Here is a 22,579-nt window from a genome sequence, read left to right on the forward strand (position 1 = left end):
GGATGTATTATTAAGGCTGTTACTATATTGCAGATATTTTGGCCCCTTGTTTGTTGGAAAATGGCTGTCCCAACAGTCTAAAGTCCTGCATGTGTATTCCAGATCTCCCACCTGACAAAAATGAAGTGTAGGAGACTATCCATAGCAGTCAGAGAGCTATCTTCTTTGGAGACAAAGCTGTTTTGGGTCTTCACACTTTCCTGAAAGTTCAATTGTGGGTTTTTTGTTTAAACTTTTTTTCTTTGCTTTAAAGCAAAAAATTCATGGGTTTTTCCATTTTGCTTTTTTCCCCCAGATATGGGCTCAGACTTCAGAAGGAAAATAATATTAGAAACCTTTAAGAAGAATCTTTTCTTCTTTTTTTCCTCTTCTTTAGTTAATCCTGAAAATTTACTGGGCATTGAGCGTGCAGAGGAAAGGCCTAGAACTGAATGACAAAGAAAGACAAAGGACTGAAGAACGGCAGATACTGTGCATCATGGAAGCTTCCCCATGAGTGTATTTCCACTCATGTGCAGGACCAGCAACCCTCTGGGTTTGAAAGGTCAGCCCTGAATCAGGCTGCCACAAGCCTGCTCCTAGCTAGGAAACAGCATAACAGCTCTTGTCTTGAATCTCAAGTTACCACAAACTCCTGGAAAAGAAAGAAAGAAAAAAAACCCTACATCACACCCACTCTTGCATAGAGCGTTTACAGTACAGTATGTGGCGGGGTGTTCCTTTCCTCTTGAACTGGAACACAGTGTAAACCAATACAAGGAGGCATAAGGCCAAGATGCAGGGAATGACAATAGCTATGGCTTTCACAGTGCTGGCTGTGTTGTCCAGTTTGATGACAATGTCTACATCGTCTGGTGGGCTGTGTCCTTCTTTATCTCTGTCTGTTGGTCCATCACAGCCCATAAAATCCTTGAGGATGGATCTGGGATATCCAGGTTCTACTTTGAGTATCTGGTTGTTGAATTTCCAGTACTCCTTTCCTTTGTAGAAATACGTAAAGCCTAGAGGGGGAAACACACACACATAGGTACCACTTATTTTTAAAGTGTATATGTATAGAAATTCTTATTAACTTACATTAGGCTACTTTTTAAAAGATGTATTTTTTTTTTAAAGATTTTATTTATTTGACAGAGAGAGCACAAGTAGGCAGAGCGGCAGGCAGAGGGAGAGGGAGAAGCAGGCTCTCTGCTGAGCAGGGAGCCCGACATGGGGCTTGATCCCAGGACCCTGGGATCACGACCTGAGCCGAAGGCAGTCGCTTAACCAACTGAGCCACCCAAGTCCCCCTAAAAGATGTATTTTAAGGCCCTTCCATTTTGGTAGGAAGAAAACATTATCTTCAGCTTAGCTCTCTGTTGAAATAAATCTGGAGTTGTGCCCTCTAATGCTTATCTATGGAAAGCTTCACCAAGAGTCAAAATATCTATAGAGGACAGCTGAAAGTTCATGCTGAACACATCTACTCCTAGTCTGGAAAGAGAGCTTTACCCTATTTCTTACTTGTAAGGTTGCAGTTTCAGATTTACCCATCAGGGTGATAATACCAACCTATACTGAAATATGCTGAAACAGCCTTATGAGTTGAAGCACTAGGTCCCCGCAGACTGCTGTTGAAGACATTGTACAATGCATTATGAGGGGCCACTCCAGGAAACACCTCAGGGGAAATTTCTAATCATCTTAGTATTGGGAGCAGTTGTACTTAAACACTAGGTTTGCTTTTGTCATTTGGACAAGAAATCATAACAATTCATAAGTCATGAAACTATAGAGATGTTTTCTTTGTCTGCTAGGAATCTTAATAAGTAAATAGGTATTTAGGGTATTTTCTGCACTAACCTTATTTCTGACTCTAGATCATACCCATTTTGTCCCTACTCCTTTTGCCCTTTTCACTTAACATTCTTATTTACTTATATAATAAAGGATTAATAGACTATAAATAAATCTATAATTCTAACTTTAATAGTTCCAACTAACATATTTCATGGGGGAGGATGTAGTATGTGGAAGGTTCATGTAACTAGCAATACATATGACTTATGTTCCAAAATTATGGATGCAGATAATAGACTTTGAAAGCTTGTGACAAACTACAAATATGTGTGTTTTTCTTAGGACTATTCCCTAAATTGTTGTTTTTGTTGGGAGAAAAAAAAGTTTTTCTTTTCATCCAGAGCTTCTTCATGTCAAGTTTCTTTGTGACTGCACTCATTGGACTTAATTCCTCCTTTGAGACAAACTTCAAGAAACCAAGAGGAAATATTTTAATGTTATCATTACTTAAAAACTATATTTTGGGAGCTATTTTGAATAGTATGCCTACTTTAGGGTTAGTAATCATTAATGAGGGTTTTCTTTATCCTGTATTATTAAACCTTATTATGGAAGAAGTATTGTGTTTAAAGCTCAGTAAAGACATATTTTAATCCTCATAACCACTCTGTCAAGTAGAATTATTTACCTATACTTTTCAGGCAAAGATACTGAGGCTTAGAGATAAGATAATATGTCTAAGTCCTGGTGAAAGCAGAATTTAAATCTTGATCTAGTTCTAGACCTGAACACTTAATGATTTTTCTAAAAACCGTGTCCTTTAACAAACGCTTCCTGATTAAACACCACAGGTTGTGATAGGTAAAACCCATACAACAAAAAACTGACACCTTTCAAAAAATTTCATCTAGGCTAGACCATCACTTCAGGTCACTTCATTTTGGAAATCATTCTGTTCAATGCCATAAAAATCTGCTGTTGCTTTTCGTTTCGAAGGGCAGTTTTGCAATCAGAGTAACATGCCAAGTGAAAACAGGTGATGTAGATTCAAATATTTCAGCAGGGAGCTGGTATTTGATCACACTAATGAAATCCAATGTAATTACTCAACAAGCTTGGATGAAGAAATGTTGAGGACTTGCCAAATAATAGTACATTAGACAATCACTGTTGAATAATGGCATTGATTTAGAATTAAACAGACCTTCAAAACAGGTGAACATACTTCTTATATTTATAAACTGGAAACCAACAGCTGGAAGGGTCCTCATCTTTAATTTTTAGTTAAAGCTAATTACTGTGAACCTACTTGGTACCATACAAAAGTTCAGAAGTTTCCATTTTCATATTTATGCAGGCCAAATTTTATAGTAGCACACTCCATATACAGGAGTAGAATTGTAGTTTACTGAATATACTTGTTAGAGATAACAAGTCTAGTCAGTAGAAGTTAAATAATAAAAGTATTTGAAAATAAGTGGCCTGCAATAGAAATCTGTCAAACCTTAATCCCACAATATTCATCTCATTCAGTAATGAGAAATATGAAATAGCCATTGGTGGAAGAAATGTTTATGTACTCATTTTTTTTTCCTTTTTAAAAATAGCTTTGATGATATACTCTTGTAGATGTTATGCTTATTAAGAATAGCAACTTCAGGGGCGCCTGGGTGGCTCAGTTGGTTGGGCGACTGCCTTCGGCTCGGGTCATGATCCTAGAGTCCTGGGATCGAGTCCCGCATCGGGCTCCCTGCTCAGCAGGGAGTCTGCTTCTCCCTCTGACCCTCCCCCTCTCATGTGCTCTCTCTCTCTCTCTCTCTCAAATAAATAAATAAAATCTTAAAAAATAAAAAAATAAAAAAAAGATCCTAAAAAAAAAAAAAAAAAAAAAAAAGAATAGCAACTTCAGATGAATTCTTACCCAAATTATTACTTTTTGAGAAATCCTGAGAAGGAATTCAGGGGGGCTGTAATGTATTATGTGATCACTTTTTTTCTCCCAAATTTGACCAGATTTTACTGGTAACTTTTCTATTGTTTAGTCCTAAAATGTAATTGTCATAATTGTCTTGTTCTAACTTACTAGATGTCCCTGGATGACAATGTCTGTGTGTTCTCTGTCTTTCACTTTTATATGTTTATTAGTAAGAAGTTAATTAGTATTTAATAAATGTGAATGAATAAACTGACTCTTGTGGAAATATGTGTTTAAATCACACTTGTACATTTTAACAGAGAATGAGAGTGGGGAGTAGGGACTACAGCAAATCAACAGAATCAAGAGTCAAAACTAATTTAATAGGCTAAAATAGTCAAAACTATTTTAACAGCAATCAGCAAGATGAAAGGCAACAGTTTGAAAAGTAGAGTCTTGTATTTGCCTTAAGATTGCATTTTCTAAGGAGGGAATATAGAATACCTAGGTGGTACGGCTTGATAGCAATTAACATAGAGACAATTTGAAGGAGAGGGAATGAAGCAGTTCTTTACTACAACTTTAGTATATGTTAAAAACTCACTGTTGCTTAAAACATGGTCAAATAATGAGTGCTAAGAAGAAATCATTCCACTATATTCTGCATGAGTCAGATCTCATTTAGATTGTTGTATTTTCAAGGACTAAAAGTAAAGAGAAAAATGAAAAATACTTAAATTAAGATGGTTTTACAGGTGAAAAGCAGGAGGATGATGGCTCAGGAAGCTACATTCTGAGAAAGCCTGGATTTGTGTAGTATGACAAGATGAAAAATTTAACCAGACATGACAGATAATCAGTTACTTTAATGATATACTGTAGAGAAAGGTGTTAACTTTTCCTCTTTGGAGATAGTGCATTACAGCACATTCAGTAGGGCTAGATTGTTCTAGTTTCAAACCTCAAATATATAATCTTACCTTTTTTATGATTATGAATAAGTTACTTAAACTGATGCCAACTTCCTCATTTATATATAATAATAAATGACATAAAAAGGTACTTATGTTGGACAATTAAATTAGATAATGACTTTATGTAGTATATCTGATATATGATAGGCATTCAATAAATAGCACAAGAATTCATATTTCATTTGTAAAGATGGCAGAATTAATAGCAGTAGGTGTATATGGAGGCACATTCCACTTTAATATGAAAAATACCCTTCAAAATTCTATAGCTGAGTTGCTGAATTTGTGGACTTCCATTTGTTTGTTTAAGATTATCACTAGGAGAAGATTCCAAGGAAGAAATTCCTGTATCAATGGAAGGATAGACCAGAGAAAACATTCAGTGTTCAATCATCTCCAACTTTATGACTATCAAATTTCATGTGTATAGAGTTACAGGGGATTACTCTGAGTCAAAATATAAATATAAATGCATTTACTTAGTAATTTGAACTTGTTATCTTTCATACACAAACCTAAGGGAAGAAATTGTGTAAAGTATGAATTTAAGGTAAAAAGCTACAAGCATGAAATTTGTAGATAATAAAAAGTGGAGAATTTGCTGTTGATAGACCAAAGCCTTCCAGATTCTTTGATATTGCTATTGTACAGAACAAGGGTTTGAGACAGATGAGAGATCGCCTCCAGGGAGGGAATTTTTAGAATAATGGGAGGGATAAAATTATTTATACAACTAATATTTATTGAATGTTTAGTATGTGACTGCCTTCAAACAGTTTGCACTAGAGGGGATAATGAGCATATAAGCTGATCATTGTAATATGAGATTTGAGTACAAGGGATAGGGTAATCACAAAAGGATATTCAAGGAGAATATTCTGAAAGATGAAGAGTGAGCTCAGTGTTGAGGGATATCAAAGAGGGGGCTGGACCAGGAAAGGTCCAGAAGACATAGATATATTGCAGTTTCATCTACAGTTTGTATTCATTTGTAAGCATTGATTTTCCCAAAATGCTTCATTTGTCAGTATTTTACAAAGTTATTTTTTGCTATGTGAAAAGAAATCATGAAATTCTGAATATAAGAAAACTGTTATTTTTTTTTTCTTTTGTAATTGACCCTTGAGGTGGGAAGATCTTGGGGAAATGCTCTTGGAAATATGATCTTGGAAGTCTCAGTCCTGTTTTGTACAACACATAAAATTTTCACTTTTGTGAAAATTGATAGTATTTTGTTAATTGTATTAATATAACATAAAGAGAATACAATTACATAGTCTAATTTAAAAATTTTGATATGTTGCTTCATAGTTGTTCAGAAACCATTTATGAAAGAGTTGATTCAGTTTAGAATATACTTTTCGGCACAATTTCACTGATTTATACTGAATGAGTATTATTAAATATTCAGATGGAAAAGAATATGAAAAATCATGGGGCAGGGGGAGCAAGATTTTTTTTGTTATTTTTATATAAATATGATTTATTCCCAGAGAATCTAAATCAAATCTCAGATATTAGTGGCCTTATATATAGAAACAGGGAAAATAAAAATCATTAATGTGGTAAGGAATTAAGATTATGTGTATTATGTCTACTTTTTCAATCTTTTGAAACAATTTATTACTTATTTTAAAAGTTATTTTTATCTTAAAAGATAAACTCAGTTTAGAAAATTAATAAAATAAAGACAAGAAATAAGAAACTATTACCAAACTTCCTAGAGTTAATAACACTGCAGTAGATCTTGGTTGAATTTTCTTTGCACTATTTTTGTACGGAATGTGATAACTTTTATTGAAGACAGTCTAGAGCAGTGCTAAGACTTCTGTAAATATTAGCTAGAGTTGGTTTTATCTGGGCTTTAATAACCCCTTTATTCTAACCTCAAGAAATCTCCTCTCTCTAGTTTCTTCCTTGGTGACACCTATAATTCGTAGGGGCGATCTCAATTTTCTGCCTCCATGTGATCATTTTTCACATTTTTTTTTTTTTTCATTTCTTGGTCCTTTTCATCCTCATCTGCATAGTTGGAGTTTTGGGCCCTATTTTGATCTGATTAATTGCCTCCAATGTGACTGCACTGTTACTTCCTTCATTTTCTTATTGATACCCTTTTGACAGATATGTTTTCTTCTTTATCTGTCCTCTTCTATGGATTTTTGCTTTTAACACATACAGGCTCTGTATCTTAACTTGGTCCTTTAATTTTCTGAACCAATAGAATATACACAAAATCTATAATTCTCTACAAGTGCTATGATCAGGGCTTCAAGGTTCTTTTTGACTTTGCCTCTCCCTATAGCATGTTACTTGTGGGGCACTATCATACAGAATGTAGTATGTCATTTCATATAACAAGGGTCAAAATACAGTTTGTGTACTTTGACTTTTCTGACTGGTGTTTATTGGTCCTGGGTCACAGTTCCTGCAGGTTTACACTCAGTGTATAGTTGTCTTAAACTCTGGCAATATGCTGATCGTTAATTATAATCTTCAGTGATGGTGTTTATTTTTCATTTTCCTATTTCTTCAGTTAACTTTTTTGTTCTTTCCTCACCTGATATATTTAATTTTGTTTTTGCAAATGATGTTTACTTTATTCTTATTGCATATGTTATAGACTTTTCATGCTATTGAGGACCGGTATGGTATATAATTTTCTTATGGTTCCTATTATAAATCATTTGATGGATCAGGTATGTTTTTTCTATGTATTTCAGAATGATTTCTTTCCTTTGTTCTGGAATATTGTGTATAAATCCTATTTTGAATTATTATTATGGTTTATTTCTATTTACAGCTTTCTGAATGAGGAGAGAGATGTTGAGACTTTACATATGCCAACAGATAGGAGTATATGGATTTTCCCTCACTTGGCTAACTTTCCACTTAGGATCTGGCTGAAACTCAAATCTTGAGATGGAGAGCAAGGAACGTGGGCAGCTCTCTGCTCTGCTTCTGGCTATTAAGCAATCATACAGTCACTTAGCCTGATTGTATTCAGTTGGGATCTTCCCTGTTTGCTGATACATGAAAAATTAAAATCTTCAACGTGCACAATTGCCAGGTGTCTTTGTGTCTCAGCCCACACTTACAACATACCTTCCTTGTGACCAGCTCCTGTCCTATGTATGTTACTAACTTTATAGGAATTTTAATAGAAAAATAGGTGATGTTACTTTGAAGGTATCCACACCCACCATTTTTAAAAATTGCCTTTATTTTTTTCTCATAAACTAAAATAAGCTGAGCTTAAAAAACATCTAGAGCATAATATTAAACATAAATCTAGGATGGAAAGTTCATGTAAATATAATACATTATAGCCCTAGTATGGTACTCCCTAATGATTTAATTTAACATAATGAAAAATTAGAATTCATTGTTGAAATATTTAGTAAACTCATGAAAAATATAATGCACATGCTGCATACCATTTTCTTTGTGCACAAAGGCTCCTTGAGGAGATTCAGGGATACCTTTCCAGACTGTGATTGGTTTGGGATAGCCAGGATCCATGGTCTTCATTTCTTCACTGTATCTCCAATACCTAAAAAGGATAATAAACAAAACAAAACAAAAAAACACGTGCGTAGGGAAGGAAATTATGTATACACAGTAATAGCTAACATTCATTAAATCCTTGCTCTATGCTATCTGTTAATGATTTACAGGACTGATTAAAAATGCTAGAAAGACATTGGACACAAACAGCATTCATTCTGTTTCCTTTCTTGCACATGTTAAAAGTGGGTATTGTTATTGTATATTTATTCAGTCTGCTAAAATTAATTAAAAAATTCTAGCTAAATACATTGTGTTTGCTAAATATATTTACGATTCAAAAAGGTATCACCAACCTATGGATAAATAAGAGGTTTCATGACTTTTTATAAATCTTTCTTTTTTTAAAAAATTTTTTGAAGACTTTATTTATTTATTGGAGAGAAAGAGCAAAAGCAGGGGGGAGCGGCAGGCAGAGGGAGAAGCAGGCTCCCTCGCTGAGCAAGGAGCCCGATGCGGGGCTCGATCCCAGGACCCTGAGACCATGACCTGAGTCGAAGGCAGACACCCAACTGACTGAGCCACCCAGGTGCTCTTTTATAAATCTTTCTTAGGCAGCAGAGCACTTTTGTTTTTTTGGAATCATCTTTAGCAGAATCTTGATTCATTTGTTCATTCACTTATTCATTTAAGAAATATTTACTGAGTACCTTTTATGTTCCTGGCATATTTTAGGTATCAGAGATATAACTTTGAACAAAACAGATATTCTCCAGCTCTCATCAGTCTTGTATTTTAGGATATGTACGGATTATAGGTAATAAAACAATTTATTAGTAAATACATGTGATAGGAGGTGATAGGAGGTGGTGAGATTAAGAAAACAAGCAGTTAAAGTTAGCTAGGAATATGGAGAAGCAATTTTAATTAGTGGACAGAGAGGTCCTTTCTTTATCAGACATTTGAGCAGAAAGAAGTGAGGTACAACATTTATAGTTTTTGGGAGAAATACTTTCCAGATAGAGGAACTAGTTAATGAAAGTTACCATGGCAAGCACAAACTTGGAGTACTTAAGCATCCACAAAGAGGCTGGGGTGACTAGTTTATTCTCATAAACTAAAATAAGCTGAGGTTAACATATGGAAGAAAAGGTCAGAGTGGGAACCAGAGTCTAAGATTAGATAGACCTTTATACAATAGCAAAGCCTCTGGTTTTCCACTAAGGGATATGTGAAGCCAACACAGATTTTGAGCAGGGGAGCTTCAAGATATGGCTTATGTTTGAAAGGAACATGCTGGCTGCTGTGAGTTAAATAGATTTAAGGAGGTAAAAATAGAAGCAGGGATACCAATTAGGATGTCATTGCAATAACCTTGGACTAGAATGTAAACTGTAGAGTTAATGATAATTCAAGAGATTGGGATATATTTTGAAGGAAAATCCCAAAGAGCTTACTAATGGATTGAATGCAGGATGTGAGAGAAGGAAGTTGAGCATAACTCAAGAATTTGGGGCCTGAACATGTGGAAGAATAATGTTGCCATTCAGTAAGATAAAGAAATGGGGGAAGGTAAGTTGGATTGGTTTGAAGAATCATGAGTTTGATTTTAGATATGTGAATTTCAGGTACCTGCAAGACATCAAAGTGAAGAATTGTTGATAAGGCAATTGGGTATATTGTAGACTTTAGGGCAGGTCTTGACTGGAGTCCTTAGTGTATAGATAGGAGAACAAATAAAAGGAAAACTCGCCAAGAGTCAGAACTCTCAGAACCCCATGCCTTCACAGGGTGGCCCATGAGCCACTCTCACAGAACTGCTAGACATCCAATGAATAAACTGTAATCAGACCTACTTTGGATCACTCATTATTGTTTAAAATGTTCTAAGAATTAAATGAGTTTATGTCTTGAATGTTCAAAAGGAATGACAAAACTGGGGTGAAACCATTGACAGTTTCCTGTATATTGCATACTTTAAGGCAGGCATATGATCTATGCATTATCTCATTTAATCACAACAAACATATGAGATAGTCATCATTGTCCCCCTTTTTTTTTTTTTTTAAAGATTTTATTTATTTGACAGAGAGAGAGATAGCGAGAGCAGGAACACAAGCAGGGGGAGTGGGAGAGGGAGAAGCAGGCTTCCCGCCGAGCAGGGAGCCCGATGTGGGACTCGATCCCGGGACCCCGGGATCATGACCTGAGCCGAAGGCAGACGCTTAACAACTGAGCCACCCAGGCGCCCTCATTGTCCCCTTTTAAGAGAGGAGAATTCTAAGAGGACAATGAGGGTTAGATTTATAACCAGTTCTATCTGATTTTAAAAGTCCCTATTCTTGGGGCACCTGGGTGGCTCAGTTGGTTGTGTCTGCCTTCGGCTCAGGTCCTGAGATTGAGCCCCACATCGGGCTCCCTGCTCAGTGGGGAGCCTACTTCTCCTTCTCCCTCTGCTGCTCCCCCTGCTTGTGCTCTCTCTGTCAAATAAATAAATAAAATCTTTTTTTTTTAAAAAGTCCCTACTCTTTCCTCTGTGCACACCAAATATGTTTTCCAAATTTAAATTTATGTAACAACCTTTTGTCTTTTTTCCCACTAAACATCTCTTAACATCTGCTAAAGCTAGTGTTTTACCAACACAGGTTTGGGAAGTGACATACTTAATGCATTATCTTGGGATTAGGCACTTTGGCTGAAATCAGAAAAAAATAGTTTTTATGGTCTTTTCTGGATTTTTTTTTTATTCTAGGCCTACGGAAGATTCTTTATCTACAGAGTTGTGGGGTTTTGTACATTAGGTTTTGCTATAATTCCCTAGAAATATCCACTCAAGTAACATGTGGAATATTAGCAACTCTTCCATTTTCAGTGTTTAAATGGAAAAGAGAAAAATATTGTTTCAGAAAGTATTCCAATAAGTAACCACAAGGCAGATTTTATCCAAAAAGATAAATACCCTCTTATAGGTATTTGTTGCAGATTCTTATCACAAGAAGATGAGAACAGATCCGATGGAAAGGTCAGGAAAAGCTTCATGGAGAAGACTGAGCTAATATAAAGGTAACTGGGCCTGTCTTTCTGAAGACCAGTAGGCAGAATCATTAGCGTATTGTTCTACCAGTTTTGAAGTATATTTCTTTCACATTTAGTTCATGGGATCATCTGCTTTAAAAATATTTGTGAATATTCTTTTTCACAGAACATTCTGTGATGAATATAGAATGGTTAATGTGGTTGAGATCACACTCAAAATTTCAAGATATCTTCTCTCAAGTAAATATTTCAGTGGGGTTCACATATACGGCAACTAGTTCCTGCACTTGACCACAAAGAAAACCTCTCAGACAGAACTAGTCAAATGCCTTATTTTTGGATTCTAAGAAACATTTTTTTCCACATTTTACATCACTAAAATCAGAATGCACTTTACAACAGATACTATATCAAAGTTTACTTGGTAGGGTTTTTCCCTCCATGATAGATTAAATAATGACATATTTTACAATAAATACCATTTTTAGATATAAGCTATAACTTAAAGTAAGCTTTTACATATTGTTAAGCCAGAAGTTTGGAACAATTAAAAATCCTGGGGACAATGGGATCACACCCTGTATGTGATTTAAAAAGATTAACTACATACTTAGAAACCAGTGTTGTTCTCTGAGGAATAGTTGTAACAACGTTCTTGTAACAATACCAATAATTTATGTAGGTTTTTGTAGCTATAAAGTAAATTTATACACATACATTGTTTTATTTTTCATTTAAATCCCTCAACAATCTTTTGTATTGCATATTACAGTGTTTTCTATGATGATGTCCTAAACATAGATTTAGTATGTATGGTCACTCAACTCAGTCAATGCTAGAGCATTAAAAGATAATGATTTAATCACATTTGCTCTTTTGAAATGTTGCAGAGTTGAGACTCTAATGCTCTTGGGTTCATAGTTTAGCATATTACTGTTATTGTTTCCCTTGGCAGGGCATTCTTACTCTTAGTGCTGTCTCTCAAACTCTTAAGATATATTGCTTGAGTCTAATTTCCTTCTTTTCTCCTTCTGTTCATTCATAGATCCATTGACCCATCAATACTTTTTTGAGCCAGGCACATAAGATTCATAGAGATCACATTTCAAGAAAATATAAATGGAATGTGAATTTTATTACACTCTCTTGTAGGAACATAATTCTGGTATGAATTTATCAGAATTTTTCTCTTTCATCACTAACAGATAATGCAAAACTATAATTTGGGATCATTTCACAATCTCTGAAATACTCAACACAGGCTTGGACCCTCAGGTTATCTGCTGTGTGGCAGCTTTGATATATATCCAGTAAACATGAATGTGATTAGAATCATCTAACTATATTCAGAGCTGCCTTATAAGAGGTGCTGAGGCTTATTCATAAATACAGGTTTGCATTTTAATTTCCAACATATTTGAACATATTTTGGTGAAAACAAAAAGCTCATCCCACTGATTTTTTTTCTTCCTGAAAAATGAGCTTAGGGGTTCATTGAGAAGCATATTAACATATTCAGATGAAACCTGTGTAAATGAACCATTTGGGGGGTTACAACTTGGATATTATAATGGAAAAAAATTGGAATTTTGGCAGGAGAGTCAGCAAATGATAAAAGCTATTTTAAGTTCTCTTTCTTCTCATATATCCATTATCTCTACTGTAGAATTGACTTTAAATTGCTGATTCTTTGAGAAAAGCACTGTGAATCAGTGCTTCAAAATAAATTATAATTAGAAATGAGATTTATTCATCATTTTTTTGACTTGATCATGGGTTATATCCATAAGAGACAAAAACTGTCCATGTAATGGTATAATATTTTGTTAAATCCTTTCTCTGCTAAGAAAAAAAAAGTTATAGAAAATTCTAGAATGCCATACTTTAATGGGATGTTGCTGGATACTGAATTCATACTGAACAAAAAGTGGCTCCAAGGGTTATTTCACATGACACAGCCATTTCTTCATCCTACTTTGTCTCATTTCTGTACTACAGAGCCAAGACCACTTGCTTCTCTTAAGTTACACAAAATATAGGACCATTTCTTTTTTTCATACCCAAGTAGTTATACAAAAATCCCACTTTTCAGAAACATTCTTAAACATGCAACAGAATTAGAAATATTAATTTACACTGTGTTGGATGATTTTAAAAACATATTGAGTAATTACTTCATAAACACACAAGTTAAGCTGGGAGAAATAAATATGTTTTTCTGTTTGACTATTAGTGGTAATAATAATAAAAACCAAAGTGGATCTAAATTTTGTCTTTCGTTGAAAATATCTTAAAATTCAAGCTTAGAATGAAATATGGCAATAGAGTCCTGTATATATTTGTGAGAAGATGCTGAGAGATGATTTAGAAACATAGCATTTTAGAGTTAAATGCTAGGAGGATCCAAAATGTATCCAAGTATCAAATTATAGTGTATTAAGAAAAGGGCAAGTAGGAATCTGAGGAACTGAGTTCCAGGCTATATGTAAAATAGTGAAATAGTGGAAATTTTAATCTGACTTTATAGATCTATTTAAAGAGCCATCATTTCAACTATTCTTCTTTAGCTAGCTCTTAAATACTTAGGAGATTTGATGTAGGCCCCTGCTTTTAATACAAATTATATCAATCATTGCCAATGTATACCTCAGACTGATCTTTCCACTGAGAAGCAAACTCAATTATTCAAATATCTACTTGATTCCTCCAGTTGGTGTGTAAAACAGGCATCTCAGTCTAAAGATGAACATTTCAATCCTTTAATCCCTTTTCCCCAATATTCCTTCCCCTATCTGCCCTATTTCCGGAAATGGCACCATCTACTCAATTTTTCAGGTGAAAAACCTAGAAGTTATCTTTAATTTTCTTTTTTCTCACCCCTAAGATCCAAGCCGTAACAAAGACTTGTCCTGATTACATTCAAAATATATCCTGTACCCACCCTTTTTGCTCTATCTCCACTACCACCATCATATCCCCCTGTACTACTCCAATAACCTGCTAGTTACCCTCTTTGCTTCCACTCCTGAAGCCCATTCTTCACACAGAAACCACAGTGATGTTTGTGAATACATAAGATCATTTCCCTTTCCTGTTGAAAATCCTCCAATGCCTTTCCATTGTACTTAAAATCCAACATCTTTGCTATGGTCTATAGGGCCCCAAATAATCTGGTCCCTGTTTACCTATTTGACTTCCTTTACCACTTAACTTGCTATTCTCTAGCCACAATGTTTTAACTGATTTAAACATTAGAGTATTATTGCTTTTGCACTACTGTGTCATCTGCCTACAATATATTGTTCCAAACAGCTTCATGTGGCTGAAACTTCACCCATTCAAATCCCCACTCTAGTGTCCCCTTCATAAGTGAGGCCTTCTCTGACTTCCACACTAATTTTCTAACTGTTCCTTACTACCCATGAGTCTCTATCACATTATCACTTTATTTCTTTGTAGCATTTCTCAACGTTAAAGTTTCAGGCTCATTTACTTGTTTACTGTTTACTATTGTCTCCTTTAATAGAAGTTAAGTGCCATGGGAGCAGAAGCCTTGTGGTCCTTTCTAGCACAGGTCACATCATATGTGCTCAAAATATTTTTTCGAATAAATGAATGAGGGCTATGCCAGGACTACTATAGAAATCTTAAGGAAGTAGGAATTAGAGCTACTGAGAATGGAAAAGCCTGTCTCACAGTCATACTGTCACCATGGGCAGTTGGGTTAGAGTAGGATGAATTCCTGTGGAGTGTAATTGAGTGTGTCTACACATTGGGTGGGACGTGAACAAGATGCAGGGCTGACATATGGTAGCACTTGGACCAAATCTAATTTAAAGCTGTGCTTTGTTTGTCTAGCAAATTAAATAAATGATTCTGGTTTTGAGTGCTTTTCTAGTGTATTTGTACTTTCCAGCTCACTACAGTACCCATCACTTCGTACTATTGCCTTACATATTATTGCTGTATCCAGTAGTTTATTTCTTATTTGTCCAGCCCTTTAAAGCAATTGAGTTTTTTACACCTGGACTAGATTATCTCTAAAACCCTTTCTAATCTCAGCCTTGGAGAAATAGAAACCTATTAATCAACACCCACCCCCCCCCAACCCGCCCCACCACCCTTCTTAAGCAGAAAGAATGCAGTGGGAGAAGAAGGAGAAGTAAGGACAAAACAATTTTCAGTGTTTTCTCTCAAAAATATACATAGGAAATAAATAAAACATTAAAAATTGGTAAGTATTAAAAATATAGAGTATCTATAAGGAAGAAAGATACACTGAATTCGTATATAAAAGTGACAGCCAAATTGTTGTTTATATGTTTCAGTTAGGTAGTTTAATGTCTTGTCCATATACTTTTAATCTAGAATGAATATATTGATAAATTGTGATTTTGGAATTATAGAATTATGTGAATATGAAGTAAATTGCTTACAAAACATCTATGACTTATGAAATCTTACATAAGATCACACACATGGAAATTAATTGGATTCCTGCTTTTAAATATTTTTAAACCTATAAAACCAATTATTTAGGCAGAGCTCAAAGTATTTCTTCTATATATTTTGTTATATTTGCATGTAGTTCTCAAGTAGGAAACAAATGAACTAAAACTCCTTTTCCCATTTACTATTGCCTTTATTTTAGTATGAATTTGGTATCTAACCTTCATTGATTTCACTGATTTGAGGCAGTGCACATTTAGTTTCTAAACTTAATTTTTTCAATAAGTGCTAAATTTTTATATTGGAAACATTTTAAAAGTAATACCTGCATGTGTGAAAAAAATAGGCTATCTGATAGTAGAGTGGCAGTTTTTATTACCATCTGTGAAATCCTGTGAAAACTGTTGCATGAAAGCTAAACTTCATGTTCTGTCCTGCAGAGGTGTGTTTTGTCAGCCTTTTGTTTCTACACCTTTCTCCAAAAACAAACAAAAAAACCCCAAACAATAAAAAACTGTTTATTGAACCTGGTCCTGAAAGAGTACATTCAAGCAATTAAATCACCTGGGGACTTAAACTCTAACAACCTGCAGGGTTGTTATTTTAAAGAATATGTTCTAAATCTGCAGATTTATTTTCATTAGTGGTCACCATGCTGTAGCCAGCAATTTCTTCATTCTTCTATCATACTCTATTACACTTATATCTTGCTGAGAATCATATACTTTTTGTGGCTATAAATAGCATCTTCTCCTTTAATAAAATTTTTGTTTGATAGACCTTTTTTGTTTTGTGATTTTGTAATCATTTAGCACCTTAGTTTCACAATCGTGTATTAAAACATTTTGTTATAGAAGTATATACAAATCAAATATATAGAGAGCTAGCAACAGAATAAATTGAAAAGTATACATTCTTATCCATGGAGAAAAATTATAGGAGTTTTTGGTTCACAGATAAAGCTCAATGTTTGAAATCAATGTTAAAAATTGCAAATTGTAAAATAAAGTTTATATACTTACATATTTTTCTCCTAAAGTTGGAGACATTTTATAAGGTTATACTATGCGAAGATTATAAGGCAAACTCAATACTAGGTAGATGGGCATTAAAGCCTGTTGTTCATATGTGTGTTTATGTGTAAGGGTGTGTATTTTAATTTACTATAAAACGCAGTAAAATGCATACTTAAGTTCTTCTACATACTAATAAAAATTATATTGAGTGTCACATTTGACCCAGCTAGTAATTGTGTAATTAAAAATTTATTTTTCATCTCTATTACTTTTTCTACCTAATATTAATTTAAATTAATAAAAAATATAGACTTTAAGTTACATTTTATGTAACTTAATTTATATCAAAGGTGCACAGGAGTGGAGCTATGTATGCCTAGTAGATGCTACAAGTCATTAAGACTAACAGTTCACTTAATTTTTACTAATGCCATAAAAAAAAGGAAAGGAAAGGAAAAGAAATGAAAGAGAGTTGCAGGGAAGGGAGTTTACACTTGAAGCTAAGTGATTGTTTGACTTGTTGGTACCTAAATAATTAGCTTCTTAAATAGAACTCATGACTAAAGTGAAATTGTTTGAAAACATTTACAATTAACAGCATGCAAAGTATAAAAATTTAACTTTCAATATGAAAGCAAAAAAAAAAAAAAAGCCTGTGTGAAAATGTGTTTTTTAAATAAAGTTAAGTGAAATGACAAGAAAATGCATTGCAAGATTACATATACATTGCCTACACAGATTTATAGGCATGTTAAGCTTATGCAGAAGAGGAAGAATATATACATTCATAAGATGGTCATATTATTTAGGTATATTACAGGAAGATTTATCTTGAATATTATTTAAAAATATGTTAAAATATTTTTGATTTCATTAATTCTTATCTTTATATTCACACAGATTCTTAACAGTACATGTCTATTATAAAGTAGAAATATTAACTTCTCTAAACATTAACTATTTTCCTCATGTGAAATGTGTACTGACCTGTCCCCCTTGAAGAAATAGGTTTTCCCAACGTCTTCCCACCAAATGGCTGAATCAATACCATGTGGGGGAATTCCACTTCCAAGAGTAATCAAGTCATGAGGATAACCAGGTTGAAGAGTTGTATCCTTAAACACCCAGTATTTGTTACCTGTATGAAATAAGTGCAAATGCAGAATACAATAATTTAATATCAGAAATTAGACTATATCTATTAATACAGTGAATTTAAAGTTATTTTACATGAAATCCACAAAATAAGTAGTAATCACATTTGGAATACAGATGTTATTATTAGGAGATTATCTTCAAAAGTGGATAAAATGAGTAACTATTTAATAATATAATTAGAATTTGTGAATTAATTTAAGAAATAAAAAAGATCTACAACTTGCCATAATACAACAATTCTGAATCAAGAATCAGGATTTTTCCTCTAGGAATTAGACATGTTATTTTTATTTAAGGCTAAATCATTACTGTGTTTTGTGCATCCCGTATACGCTCAGGTTGCTTTATTGTTATAACCTCTACTCTATTGAAACACATCCTCTAAGCTGGTCCTCTCCTATTACAAACATTCACAAGTTCCTTTAATCTTAGAAAGTCATCCTCCTTTGACCCTATGCCCTTATTTAACTGTTATACTACCCCTCTCTTTAATTAGAGTGGTAACCTAGGGGAGGAGAATTTTAACCCTAACCTTGTTTGGAATTGCTAGAGCATGGCGATATTAAGAAGACAAACTTTAGTCAGTTTTATTGCTGTTTTGAAATTACAACACACTTCCTCATGTCCTATACCTCTGGCAGACTGTGCCTACCACTCCCCTCTTTGGTATGCCTCTCAAGTAGTCTATAACCATTCTTCACTCCACTGAAAATTGATTTAACACCTACTTTCCACTGAAAACTTTTGTTCTAGAGTCAGCAATGTCTTTCAAGGAAATAATTCTCTACCCTTATCTATTGACACAATTGCTCACTTAAATCACTTCTCTCTCTAAGCTGCTAGAAAACCATTTTGGGGGGTGGGTTGTCTTTTTTCTCCAGCTGCTCCATTCTGGGCTTTTTTCCACCCCCCTCAGTTCTTAAATGTTGACATTTCCTAGGGCTTTGTTCTCTGACCTCCTCTCTTCTTATTCTAAATTAGGAGGTAGGAGGTAAGGGTAGGGGTCCCAAACTTAAATACTTACAAGGGCCAGGTAGGAGTGGAGGGAGTGGGCTGTTCAAATATTGAGACACTTCCATGAAGGTCAGCAAATATACTTTGCCCTAAATGTCTATCTCCCCTCCAGCCCACACCCCAAGTCTTCTTCCCCTGGTCCTTCTGGATCTTTCTGCACTTAGTATCTCTTATCACTAACTCCTTCTGGGGTTAGCATCTGGTGAAGTAAAACAGTTAATATCTATTAATATCTGACAAAGTATCCTATGTTCTTTCTAATAGATATAAGCCTTACTTGTTAGAATATTTCATTACTACCCCTAGATGAGGACTATGATAGCCTGTAGCATTCACGTTACACCTTAAGGAAATAAAAAAAATTAAAAACATGTTTCTGCCTAAAACAACACAACACAAAGCAAAAATATCATGTTTTCAGGCTAGATTTAGTTAGGTGTCTCTAGTTTGTAACAGGAGTAATCTTATTTACTTCAAGAGTTTCTACCACCATTTGATATCATTTTTAAAAAACAACATTTATTAAGTACCTTCAGTGTCCCAGTTATCATGTTAGGTACTAAGGATACTAAAGAGAACAAGACAGACCTGTTCACTATACTGATCATCCTGCATTCTAGTGGATTGGGCAGATGAAAACCAAATATACAGAAATATAATTGTAGTAGTTGAAAAACTACTGAATGCTACAAAGGAAATACATCAGGGGCTGAGAAAAAAGAAATCCCAAGGGGGAAATTCCTTTAAGTAAGGCGATCAGGAAAGCCTCTCTGAAGAAATAACACTTAAACCAAAATTTAAAGAGAGAGAAGAAGATGATATCTATGCACTGAATGTCAGGAACAGTATCCCAAGCAAAAGAGTTTGGTATGATTAAAAATGAAAAGATCAGTGGAGTATAATGAACAAGAAGAGAGTGGTACTGCAAACGTATATGGTAGGTTTCAGTCTTATTTTGAGTGACTGGGAAACCATCAAAGAGATAAAATTAATGGAGGGATATGATCTGTTTTTTATTTTCAAAACATGACTTTTGTCTTTTGTGGAAAATGGACTATAAAGAGAAGAATGGAAATGAGAAGATCCATCAATGGTCTTTTGCAAGAATTAATTGAATCATTCATCGACAACTTAGTACACTTACTAGGAAGTATTCTAGGCACTGGAGATGTAGCAGTGAATAAGAAAGGCAACATCTTTGCCTCTTGGAGCTTAAATTCTAGGGAAGGGGTATGGGAAAACTGACCTTAAACAAGAAAACAAAGGTAATTTCAGAGAGAAAAGTATTTTAAAGATACATAAAAAAAATACATTAAAAGTGATGGGATTGGGTGGGTGGGGGGGTTGCTTGTACTGGACACAGGAAAGATCCCTTTATTCAGATGACATGTGAGTTGTAACTTACATAATTCAAAAAAGCCAGCACAGTGAATATAGTTTGAAGGGGTAGAAACACCAAGGACAAATGCCCTAATGGGAAGAACCTTGTTAGAGAGCTAGACCACAATGTTGTAGGAATGTGCTAAGGACAGAGGTAAGGATCATGTGGTCTTTGTCAAAATCTAAACTTTATTCTAAGTGAAATAGGAAGCCACTGAATAGTTAAAAAGTTCTTTGCTAATAGCCTGTAACAAGGTGACAGCAATAGTCATGGAAGAAAGAAAATGGAGTCATGACACATTCTGGAGATGGAATTGATAGACATTGCTTTTGGGCTGGCTGTGGGGAATTAAAAAAAGATAGTATCAAGGATAATCTTCAAGTTCTGACTTTTCTAAACAAGAGAATAATAATGATATAAAATAAGCCAAAGAAGACTGGGGTGTATGGGCTATAAGGGATTCAAACTGAAAGTTTGAGATGTGAAGTAAGCAACTGGATATGTGAGTTTGAAGATAATAGTTTGTAAGTCACAAGCATAAATATGGTATTTATTAATTTAGGATTTGAAGAGATCCAGTGAAGAATATATAGAGAAGATGAAGAGGAACCAAAACTGGGCTTCTAGAAATATATGGCCCTCAAAGAGATTACAAGGGAAGAGGGAAGAGTAGGCAAATGCAAAGGACGTAGAAGAGGCAGGAAGGAAGACTAAAGTAAAAGAAAACCTTAGAGGGGCGCCTGGGTGGCTCAGTCGTTAAGCGTCTGCCTTCGGCTCAGGTCATGATCCCAGCGTCCTGGGATCGAGCCCCGCATCGGGCTCCCCGCTCCGCGGGAAGCCTGCTTCTCCCTCTGCCACTCCCCCTGCTTGTGTTCCCTCTCTCGCTGTGTCTCTCTCTGTCAAATAAATAAATAAAATCTTAAAAAAAAAAAAAAGAAAACCTTAGAAGCCAAAAAAGAGAGTGGTCATAAATGGCTATCTCTAATCCAAATAGCTCTTGAGAGCCAAACAGTATATATAGCTACCTACTGGGATTTTCTAAAAAGTTGACCCGTAAGTTCAAATTTGAACTCATCAAAGGACTGTTCTTCCTGTTTTCCCTATTTGGGTAGATGGCCTGCTAATTACTCAATGCATCACATCTGAAACCTCCCTGTTTATTATGTTTCATATCTGATGGATCATTACATTCAGCTGCTTTGATTGCTAAACTTTTCCTTAAACCTCTCCCCTGCAGTTCATTCTTATTGCCACTGATATAGGTAAACTTTTCAATTATCCCTTCTAAAGGTAATTGTTTTTTTCACAGGCTCTGAAGTAGGTCCCACTATTCTCCATATCTTCTCTATATATTACCATCCAAGGCTAGAGCCAGTCAAAATTCTGCAGAGTTATGGATCATAGTTTAGGCAGATGAGCAGAGACGAGCAGAGCCATTCATTTATCTTTCTTGGGACTGTGACCCAGGAAATAATGAGAGACATTCCACTCAGCAGAAGGAAATGCCTATTCATTATATAGTATGAGGCTTGAAGAGCCATGATGGCCGTAGGCAAGCATGCATTATGAGGATATATAAATTGAGTAACCAGAGAAAAGAATTGAAAGAGAAAAGAGAATGGAGTAGATGCAAAGAGCAAAGCTACAAACAGGGAGAGACCAGGAGGCTTATTAGAGAAATGGCAAGTGTAGCCAGTTCTTGAATGACTTCCTGTCACACACCCACCCCTAAACTCAATTAATCTGGTTGGGTTTATTTTTCTTTTAACTGAGTAATTATTGTTCAGTTTTAATTTTTGGCCATCCAAAAATCACACAAGGTATTAGATATGCTTGAGCCCCAAGTCTGTTAACCAAAGTCCTGGCTTTTAGCCAGGGCACCATACTGTCTTCCATCCATGTGCCTTAAGAGCAACACTTTTGTTTTCTAGCTTGTATTATTTCAATAACCTCCTTTCTTATCTCCTTGCCTTCAGTCCCACTTTTATCTGTCTTCCACAAGGTCATTAAAGTGATCTCTCTCAAATGCATACCTGATTTTATCTCTCTTTTGTTTAAAATTTTCAGTGGTTTACCATTGCATTCGGCATAAAACACAAACTCATCTATATGTCATCTCAAGGTTCTTCTCAATATGAGTCTCTTATTTCATCTACATTTCATTTATTTCCATTTCTGGAAAATGGGTATGACTTTTTCAAAACTTAGCTTAACATCATTTCTCTGGAAAGCAGTTCCTATCTGAATAAGGTGGGCCTCTTACATTGACAGAGTATGTAGTCTTCCCCTTTACCATATTACTTAGTATACTTTTAGTACATATAATTTGTACTTTAATGGATCACAAGCC

The 22,579-nt window shown here is 34.8% G+C and overlaps 1 protein-coding gene across 2 annotated transcripts in view; it reads right to left on the reverse strand.

Annotated features, from left to right (window-relative positions):
- Positions 1-299: 299 nt before the first annotated feature.
- Positions 300-22,579, reverse strand: part of MMP16 (matrix metallopeptidase 16) — a 274,315-nt gene continuing 252,035 nt past the window's right edge. For both annotated transcript variants that reach the window (XM_032421584.1, XM_032421585.1), the window contains exons 8-10: positions 17,664-17,814; positions 8,106-8,221; positions 300-1,001 (exon numbers count right to left, since the gene is read on the reverse strand). In XM_032421584.1, the coding sequence (XP_032277475.1) occupies positions 667-1,001; positions 8,106-8,221; positions 17,664-17,814 (602 nt within the window). In that variant the 3' untranslated portion in view covers positions 300-666. The remainder of the gene's footprint in view (positions 1,002-8,105; positions 8,222-17,663; positions 17,815-22,579) is intronic.

Source organism: Phoca vitulina, unplaced genomic scaffold, assembly GCF_004348235.1.
Source record: "Phoca vitulina isolate PV1807 unplaced genomic scaffold, GSC_HSeal_1.0 scaffold25, whole genome shotgun sequence".
NCBI lineage: Eukaryota > Metazoa > Chordata > Mammalia > Carnivora > Phocidae > Phoca > Phoca vitulina.